Below are 10452 nucleotides of genomic sequence, written 5' to 3'. Positions count from 1 at the left end.
GGCGGCCATGGCCGCAGCCATCGCCAGCTCCCTGATCCGCCAGAAGAGACAAGCCAGGGAGCGGGAGAAGTCCAATGCCTGTAAGTGTGTCAACAGCCCCAGCAAGAGCAAGGGAAGCTGCGACAAGAACAAGTTGAATGTGTTTTCCAGAGTCAAACTCTTTGGCTCCAAGAAAAGGCGAAGAAGGCGACCAGGTTGGCAAGGGTTATGTGTTCGGGGGGCTGGTTGGTTTGGTGCACACCGGGCTGTGCGTCGGTAGCGGGAATGTTTCGGGGCTGGTAAAATGGGTGTGCAGGTATTGCCATCTTGGCTTGTATGATCTGGTAGACATGGTACTCCATGCCAGTCCTCTCCCTATTCATGTTCATCCGATTTATTAAGATATTGCACACCATTGTCTCACTTGCACTCCGGTGTGCATCCATGTACTGGTAATTCAGCAATCTCGCTGTTTTACACATACACATATACAAACACACGTGATTTATTTGTGGGGGAGATGTTAGCACCCCCTTCGGCTGTACAGTAAATAACTTAGCACTAGAGATCTGTTTTTGTCCTCCTGCTTTGCAGAATGCCAGTGCCTTGCTTTACTTGCTGATTGCAGAAGAAGCTTTTTTTGCTTTTGCTGGTACCTTCCAGAGTTCTGCCTCAGTGCCCTGTTCCTTTCTAGGAATCTCATACATGCAGCTGCCTGCAAATGCGATTCCCTCTGTGTCAGAGGTGCTAAAGATCAGGCATGAAAGCTTGGTCCCTGATCTGAGTGGGTTTTTGTATGTGGGAGGAGCAAAACCCTCCAGTAATGTTGTGATCGCTTTGCTGTGCTGAGACAGTGGTGCTGTTAGCCATTGAACCTGTCTGCCTTTCCAAGCTGCCATCCAAGGTCTGCTTTGCACATAGTTTGCAAGCAGCACTGGGTTTGGGATGGCTAAAATGCTAAAGCAGTGCTTGGGTTGATTTTTTGTCAGATGGGTTGGTGAACAAGGATTGTGCATCCATCAGTACCCTTCTTACAGTGGGCATGGTGGGGATGGGTTGATGGTTGTACTGGATGATCTTAGTGATCTTTCCCAACCTTAATGATTGTACGATTCTTAAAGTCTCCAATAGAAAGTAACACAAACTGTTACAAGCTTTTGCCTTCAGCTCTTCCTAACATGAAGGAACTGGCTGATAGCAGAGCTCCCTAATATCTTTGATTACAAACACAAGGACTCTTACCCAGGCACTAGAAGTTGGAAATGACACATCGTATCTCTGCAATGGGTCTATCTCTGAATTAAGTAAGTTGTTGTGGAGCGAGCTGCAGAGAATGCATCACCTCCTGACAAGCAGACCTGTGTGAAATGACTACAATGCAGATGTCATTGGGATTCAGTGGAAGTAGACCTTTTTTTTTCCAATTACTCCTGGTGCATTACCTAGATATTTTAAATGGCAGACTTGACAGCAAATACCAGGTTGGTCTAGAATGATCTGAAAGCATTTGAGATATTTCACTTTTGAACTGTGAATATGAGGATGATTATGAAAAGGGAAGGAAAAAAAAAAAAGAAATCTTTCCAAAGTATGTGTTGTTTTGATCTTCTTCTAGCTGATGAGATAATTACCTTAACCCTGATAGTAATATTTATTTTGCAGTTCCACACATTGGTGGATTTCAGGGTTCCCCCCTCCATTCCCCATATGTTCACTGAGTAGTTTATCACTTCGGATGCTCTGCACTCTTTGGAGGAGCACAGAATGGGGGTTTGTTTATTAGAGCTGCAGCAATTCCTGTGGTAAATGTTTGCTGCTATATATTTAGGCTCTCAGCTGTCACTACAGCTCCCATCAGTGCTATCGTAGTAGTCCTCTTTTCCCTCTCCTTTTAAGAAATCACACCTTTTTAAAAAGCAGAATGCATTCTTTGCCAGCTTGCTTCTAATCTTAAATGAGATAGGGCTGAGCTCCCGAGGTCAAGCAGCGCGCCGTTGGAATTTGTAGTTGCTGGAAGCAGATTTTAATGTTGTACCTTCGTTACAATAGAAAGTGGCATTTAATCATTTTGGCAGTTGATTTTAAAGACATTGATTTGATCTCACCCTAAGCGAAAAGTGTTGCAAATCTGGTTGCCCTGCTTCTGCCTTGGATCTTTTCTCTCATCTCAGCATTGAGAAGAAACCAGGAGATTTGTGTTTAGCATCCTGCTCGCTCGGAATGGCACATCAGGATTTCCCACATTAATCTCACTATTGTTTTTTTACAGAGCCTCAGCTTAAAGGTATAGTAACAAAGCTATACAGCAGGCAAGGATACCACTTGCAGTTGCAAGCAGATGGAACAATTGATGGAACAAAAGAGGAGGACAGTAGTTATAGTAAGTGGCACGAGAATAAATGGTGTGTTTGTGAATTGTGGTGTCTCATTCTTCCCATGTAGGTCCATCAGAGATTGTTGTCCTACAGTGACTGAGTGGCAGCAGCATTAACACTGTGTGCACAGCACAGAGCTCCTTCAGACTTACTGGGTCTGAAAGAGATGCAAATACAAATCACTGATAGGGATAACGAACTAGAGAAAAGTAATGATGACACATATGACAAACAAAGAAAATGTTATCTCCATGGTAATCCAGAGAAGTTCATTGCTGTCCTTTGGATTTTATTAGATTTTTTTTTTTCAGCAGGGAAAATTTGCTCGCCTACTCAGAGCGCCTGAAATAGAATAACTCTATCTCCACTCTGAAACTGGGGCTCATTCAAACAGAGCTGCGTTATCTCACGTAATGAGACTTCATCATCATTTGAAAGTTCACCTTCCCCTATTATTATTATTATTATTACTTTTTTTAACCCCTTTCTAAACTTAATTATACCTTTATATTTCAACCAGCGTTTCTGTGGGGGGAAAAAACGATTTGTGGATTTCTATTTATCTAACAATTCTGAGAGTTAACAGAAAACAAGAAATGATGACCAGAATATAGATTTGATGCATGTTCATAAAATACGCAGATGTTTCTGATACCTGTATCGTTTAGCTAAAACGAAGTTATTGTTCTGAAAGTGCTTAAGAGGAAAAAGTGTTGCAGAAGGTGTCTCAGACCACACAGTCATCCAGCTGGGAAATCAACAGGCAGACCTCACCCTTTATAAACACCTTTGGTGATTGCAAGGTGCTGATGGCAGTGGGGAAGATGGCACAAGGGCTGGAGCGGAGCAGTGCTGGTTGGATGCTGCTGTGTTGCTGAGTTCTCCATGCAAGCACGACTTCTCCTCTAAGAGCAGCACTTATGAATCGTAAATGTTGCTTTTCCTTCAAGGGAGTGATCTAATGATTGAAAATCATGACAGATCAATGCAGATTGGTTTGGGCTTTCAGAGTAATTCTGTTAATTACCTTAAAAAAAGCAAAAAACTAAAAAGCAGAAGAAGTAGGAAAACCTTATTTTCTCCATTACTGCATGATACTGCCATAAACTTTTAATGGACCGAAGAAGACATCTGAAACTGCACATTATTTTTGAAGGGATTGTTTCACTTAAATACTTTACTTGGAACTCCTCTCATGAGGATTCTGACACTCTAAGCAAGATAAATTTTGAGTCTATCTGTGCTTTTGGCATTTGTGTCAACACATCTATTTCTAAGATATTTTTGTTTCCACTGTGTCCTTACATTTACCATGACTTGAGGGATTATAAAGCAAACTGTATAATCTCCTGGTCGCTGGACGTTGGCCTGCAAGATGCTGGACACTTAAATGTAATGAAAGTAGATCAGAAATGATTGTGATATATCTGTGGTCAGAACACAGGAGGGTTTTGTTGTAAAAAAAATAGTTTGATATATATTCCTCCTGTATGTAGGTAAAGTCCCATGGTACTGAATTTACTTTAATAGCAATATTTTTGTTCATGGTATTATCAAGAGAAAGAGATCAGTGTTAAGAAGCAGAGCCTATATAATGGGCTTCCCCCAGAGCCTCGCTCATGTGAATATTGGGTGGATCAGGCCTACTAAAATCCTTTCCTCCAATTTCTGGAGAGATCTCTCTCCTTTGCCCCATATCTGTGCACTGCGGGGCCTTTCCTGTTCAGGAAGAACCCTTCTCTGCTCTCTTCTGTCCTCCTTTGCACCCCAAGGGATGTCACAGCTCGTCCCTTTTACCACTTCCACCACCCATTTGCTGTAAGACCATTTGCTTTGCATTGCAGTGAGATAATTAAAACTCCCCTTAACAAGACGAATATCTTCAGATTCAACTGTGCCAACAAAGCGATTGCATAATGTTGGGGCTCATAGAGCAAACTAGAATGGTGGCCTACCTGATCTCCTTACTAAATGTCTGCATCTGCTTTCCCTGTTCGTTGCAGGGATCAGGAGAGCTTGCATCCTCTTTTTTGGGCTCCTGACAGCAACCTGGGCCCTGGGATCTGCCTTCTCCATCATTTGCTACCCAGAGCTGGTGGGAAGTTTGCCTGAAGATGCCCTTTGGCTCTGACTTGGGAGCAATTATTGCAATCTCTACAGTCCTTCACCAAAACAGGATTGCATCCATGACTGTGAGGTGTTTAAAAGAAAGCTCAGGTTTTGGAGCACAGTGCAGGCAGGAAGTGAGCCATTGGGGTGAGGAACTGTCGAGCTCACCAGACCTCATTTTAAGCCAGGAGTCCGTGTAATTTGAGGAAGTGCCTCGTGGAAAGGATTTCCTGGCTGAGAACCAGATTCTGCCTCATTAAACGTGTTAAATAGGGCAAGGTTTTAAATCAAGATGGAATTTATTCTCCAATTTTGGCATGACACAGAGATTTGAGAACTTATATAATAAGGAAATATAGGAAACAATGCCTTGTGGACAGCATATGGAAGGCCAGGTGGCTGAGACAGCAATGGCACAGACCTCACAGCACTGTATACATTAATAAATCCAGCTGTGGCCGCTGCCTCTTTATTTTACAGCTCTAATTCTCTGTCAGCACGTACCGCACAACAGCTATAGCAAAGATCATATCTCCCCTGGGCATCACCAAGTTTTTCATTACGATTGATATTATGTCCTTATTTTACACAGCGCGAACGTAATAGGGAAAAGTGAGGATGCAAATAACTGCATTGTTCTGAGCTAATGCAAACTGATTGTCGTAGCAAACAATTTATTTTTCCATGGCGTTTTTTCCAGCCTCGGGGGTCAACCACCAGAAATGCAATAGCATCTCATGTCCGTTGTCCATGGCAGGGGGTGTTTGCAGAGCAGAGTGCAGCGTGGCCATGATGCAGAGGCAGCAGCACTCCCCCACGGGCCTTTTTGCAACTTCCGACAGTCAGCTGCCAATCCCACCAACATACACACCAGCTTCCGAGTGTGCTTGCCTCTCCTCAAAATAGAGCCTGTACGTTTATGGCAGGAAAACACGTTCAGCTGCGGAGGAGAGCAGCTGAGCACCCGCCGCAGCGAGTTCCCCAGCATCCTGTCTCTGCTCAGTTTGCCAAACACAGCACAGCCAGGAATCGCTCACTAAAACCAATCTCTGTTCCTTGTGGCTGTGAGCTCCATCTTCCTGACTGTCCTAGGCTTTGCCTTGTGCTCGGTTCATCTGCGGGCAGCACTATTTGCAGCAGAGCCCGTTTTTGTACCCTTGTGTTGAAAGTACCTGAAAGCCCCACTCTGAAATGCACCATTAAAAAAAGCATCTTTCGAAAGAGATCTCCAGGTTCTGCTTGGATACAGAACTTTCAGTTGCACTATCCTGCCCACAGGGAAATCAGGTGCTGCTTTTTGGGGGCTGAGCTGCAGAAGTGGGCTCTCTATGGGAGCACTCGCTGAGTCAGATGGAATAGTTTCCAGCATCACCTCTGGCCATGCCTTCACCAACACAGGACATGCATCCATGTGCGCTATCCTGTTTGGAAGGTTTGAGCTACTTCTACTGATGAAAAACCATAAAACCATGATGGATACGCTCTCGACACCCCCACTCCCAGAATTTAGGATCTCTATTAAATGCTGTCAGGCTGCAAATTTTCTTTTAATTAAATATGACCACTTGGGTGTTATCGGGGCGAAAAAGGTATTTATAATGGATTGTCATTCTTTTTGAAAATAGTAAGAGTATTTCAAATTCATCACTCAGATTTAAATTGGCTTCAGACAGTGCCCATAAATACCAACCTTCAGCCTGGAGCACACCAGGGTTCTACAGCCAAGGAATAGATGGCTAGAAACGTTTCACTTTGTTTCACCCTAACTCTGCCCTTACACAGCAGGAAGGAGACACCTGGGGTAATGATGGAAAATCGAACATTTTCTGAACTTCCCCTCAATTCTGGATCCTCCATATCAAACACAGAGCACTGTATTCATCTCACTTACTCGTCTTCGGTTTTAACATAGTCACAAATGTAAGCTGTGCAGAGCTTTGCTTGTTTTGTTAATTTGCCATTTAAAAAACAGTATCTTCATTTTCCTGAAGAGAGGTTTCTCTGCTTATATATACTGTCACTGTTAGAATCTTTGCAAGTAAAAACGCAAGCTCCACTTTGAAGACATATATTTTGAGTTTGATCTAAAGAATATGCTGTCAGTTGATTTCATTTTTAAGATATTTCGTGTGTGTTTGTTTTGTTTTTCCAAACCCATTTTCTTCTTCAACAAGAAAAAAATAAAAAATCCAAGGAGTTCTGAGTGAAAACGCTTTGAGATGCTCATGAGGGGTTTTAATTTTTCTGAATTTCTTTTTTTGGTCAAAAAATGTTTCCTGGATTTGAAAAAAAGAAAAAAAAAAATATTGATCATTTTACAAAACTTTTTGTTTGCTTGGGAATTTTCTTTTTTTTCTTTATTTTTTTTTCCCCACATTTATCATCATTAAACAATAATATCATATCATCAATAAAAAATAAAGGTATGTTCAACTCCACTCAGTCCTTGTATTGTGCTTATGAGGCAGGTAAGTCGGCTCAGCTCTCAGCACCTCCAATCCACCACCTTCATGGTGAAGGGGGGAGATGTGTTGATTATCCTCTGTAGATAATTTCTAAGCTATTGCTAGAAATTGCTATACAAGACAAAGATATTAGCAGTATTGTTCCATGGCGCCCACGGAAATTAATATATGCATGAATAGTTTTTTTTTTTTTTAATTTGGTTCTAGTAATTACGGCCTAATGCTCTATCTAATCTGCATACCGTAAAGGATTAATTTTGCTTTCCATCTCCGTTCTCTCCCAGCGTTGTTTAACCTCATACCTGTGGGTTTACGAGTGGTGGCGATTCAGGGGGTTCAAACAAAATTGTATCTGGCAATGAACAGCGAAGGATACCTATACACATCAGTAAGTACATGTTTGTCATTTTTTCTCACTTAAATTCTCTTAAGATCTCAGTAAATGATTAAGTTGCTGTTTCAAGGAACCCAGTTGTAACCTACAGAGACAGAATTTGGCAGTGAATTAGGTCTAGTGGTGACGTTCTTGCTTAGTGTATTGCTCTTTTTTTTCTATTATGAATACACAGGAATGTATGGAATCAAACCACAGCGCTTGGATGCAAACTAATGATCCCAAAGTGTGAAGTCAATTTTAAAAAAATTTAAAAAGACGCAAAACCAAAGCAGACAGGAAGCTCTCTCTTGGTCACTGCCGACTGATTGTGCTAATCAGTGCGAGGTAGGGAGGAAAAAGGACAGCGTGGTGAATCACACGCCTGCCTGAGCACGTTTTGTATCTTCCCGTATCATCTCCATTGCTGTTATTAAAAGGGATTAGAGAAAGTCGTTTTTTTTGTTTGGCCAGGATGTTCAAACAGAAATGGGATTGGGTGCCAAAATCTTAGGGCTTCGAGATGCTGCGTGAGTAAAGGAACGTTTCATTTAGAGGTTTTGATGACGAATGTCAATTAATAATTTTCAGTGACATTTCTCAAGAGAGCGAACGCTGTTTTCATGAAAAAGAAAAGAAAAAGAAGAAGGACTTTTAAACGGACATTTTCAATTAAAACATATAGTTGAATTATGTTCAGGAGTTTTAATTATAGAGTCTTAATAGATTTTTCCCAAGGAAGAAATGAGAGGAAAATGTAATTTATTATCTATTACAAAATATTCTCCGTTAAGAACGATTCCCTTAAGATGCCTTTAATACTGGTAACAATTAAATAAACTTATTCACATCTCCCATTTGTTTTGCAATCCTGACAGCTGGGACACAGGGTGAACTTTGCCTATTTTTTCTGCAAGAGCAAAAGCAAATTAGAGCTGGGTATGCTTTGGGACAAAGTAAAACCTCAGTGAGCGGCATCGAACTCCACTTCTCTTTCTGCTCTGGCTGTTTGCTCAGTGTTGCTAATCCACTGATCTATTTGCAGGGCTGTGGCCACACAGCCAGATCATGCAAAGCCCCCTTAATCCTGCACCACCCTATAACGCACAGTGCCATTTACATTTGCACTGCTCATGCACCTTCGACTGCACCATGAGTGTTCATTGACATTAGCATCTGCTGGCTGCCCACTCACCGACAGCACTGAGCCATGCAGGATTCTGCTGGCACTGCTCTGCCTCTGTCAGTGTCACCTCTTGAGTCATGTGTTGGGATAGGACAGAGCAATTTGTGCAATAAAGTGAAATTCCATCATTGCGCGCAGGAGACGTGTTGGCTGGAGTGGATCAGTTCTTTCGCTGCAAGGTGCGTGCTGGAAGAGTCAGATCTATTTTTGCAAAGGTGCAGTAGTTTTTGCAAAGTTGGAGAAAATGGGATGCAGACAGATTCAGACCTACAGCGGGAACACAAAGTCAAAGGGACCGTCACTTCCAGTATTCCTCAATGCGAGGAGGCTGTAACAGAATGTGAGACTGAGAATCATAGAATATCCTGAAGGGATAGAAGGGACCCATAAAAATCATTCAGTCCAACTCCTGGCTCCACAAAGGATACCCCAAACACCAAGTCATGTCTGAGAGCACTGTCCGGATGCTTGATGAACTCATGACTTAATTCGGGGAAGTCCAGCTTTTAGTCTGATAGGTACCTAGGCACTGTAGGCAGAGCTTGGAGATTCATTTTGGTTGTCATTTTTTGGTTTTATTAGCACTGATTAAAGAGAGTTCTTTATGTGGTCTCGTGTGTTACCATGCATAGTATCATCTTTGAATCCTTTCGTTTCTGTGAACTTAATACATTATTGTTATTGTAAAAGTAGTGAGTGACATCCCACTGTTTTTCCTTTAGTAACGATAGTCAGTCTTGTTATTTATTGGGAAGCTGTGTTTTCTTCTATTTGTTCTTAAATTTTTCAGCCTGATAGGCTTCACCTGATATGTGAACAGGTTTAGGATTATAGCTCCAGCACCACTTCTTAAGTGTTTCTAGCTCATCTTTTGCTGATAATCGTCCTTTCAGCAAGGGATACAGCCTGACAGCCTGATACATGAGAAATTAGCTCTGTATTTTGGACTGGGTTTGTGGTTGATGTAAATGAGTCCCAGGAGAGCACAGCTGATTTATACCATCTGAACGCTCACCTGTTCAAGGGATGCCAACAGGGAGCTGGAGGAAGAGATCAGCTCAAGTAAATGACATCCATCTACACATCCCAAGGCTTTCCAAGCCCCTGCAGGGAGGTGTTCCTGAGCGGGATCTGTCAGGAGCAGGCAAATGGCAACATGGGATTGATTGGCAGCTGAAGGCCCGTAATGCACTGACAAACTCTCAAAGCAAGAACAAGGGGAAAAATAGAAATGTACTGCAATAGTAGATAATGACAACAGATAGTTGCACTATTTTCAGAGATAAATATAATGAGCATTGATGATACAATGAAACAAGGAGAGAGAATATGTTGGTCTATGCCATGATCACGTGCCTTCACTTTTATTGTGATCCCAAAGGTTCATTTGTGTTTGTGTCTGCACCGTTTCCTTCAGATTGCATCGCCAAAGGTTACAGATTCATTTGGGAAATGATTAGAAAAGCACCCTGCCATCCCTGTTCCTTGCCCTGTGCTGCTGTCTGTGCAGTGGTGCCTTTCAGCCTTTCTGAATCAAATTAGTTGATTTGAAGTCTCTTACATAAGTAAAAAATATTTCCTAGCCACAATGTGCTATGGTTGCTGGCAGATGGAGAATATCTGCAGATGCATTTTGCCAATTTGTTGAGCTCTGCCTTTGGCCTCGCCCCTTTCCCCAGCAGGACATGATTCAGGGAGCTGACCTCGGAAAAGGCTGCAGTATGGTTTGCTTCTGATCCAGTGACTGTGCTCCAAAACGAGGTGAATTTGGTCCACGAGGGGATCAGTGAAGTATAATGAAACTGCAGAGAGCAGATATCTGTAGCTGGCTGCCAGACTTTATAGATAGTTTGCGGTGTCTGTCAGTTAGAGCAAAAATAATATCTTTAATGTAATGATAAAAGCTCCTCAGGGACAAGGCAGCAACTCAGCTAAGCAAAAAAGAAAAGAAAAAAGAAAAAAAGA

At 42.2% G+C, this 10452-nt stretch overlaps 1 protein-coding gene across 2 annotated transcripts in view; it reads left to right on the top strand.

Moving 5' to 3' along the window:
- Positions 1 to 10452, top strand: part of FGF13 (fibroblast growth factor 13) — a 102447-nt gene that overhangs the window by 47678 nt on the left and 44317 nt on the right. Inside the window, exons 1-3 of one of the 2 annotated variants that reach the window (XM_010715215.1) lie at positions 7 to 194; positions 2249 to 2359; positions 7213 to 7316. In XM_010715215.1, the coding sequence (XP_010713517.1) occupies positions 8 to 194; positions 2249 to 2359; positions 7213 to 7316 (402 nt within the window). In that variant the 5' untranslated portion in view covers position 7. Of the gene's footprint in view, positions 1 to 6; positions 195 to 2248; positions 2360 to 7212; positions 7317 to 10452 lie in introns of those variants that run through there. The other variant, XM_010715216.2, reaches the window with a different exon arrangement.

Source organism: Meleagris gallopavo, chromosome 9 (genome assembly GCF_000146605.3).
Source record: "Meleagris gallopavo isolate NT-WF06-2002-E0010 breed Aviagen turkey brand Nicholas breeding stock chromosome 9, Turkey_5.1, whole genome shotgun sequence".
Classification (NCBI taxonomy): domain Eukaryota; kingdom Metazoa; phylum Chordata; class Aves; order Galliformes; family Phasianidae; genus Meleagris; species Meleagris gallopavo.
This window is presented reverse-complemented; position numbering and strand designations above follow the sequence as displayed.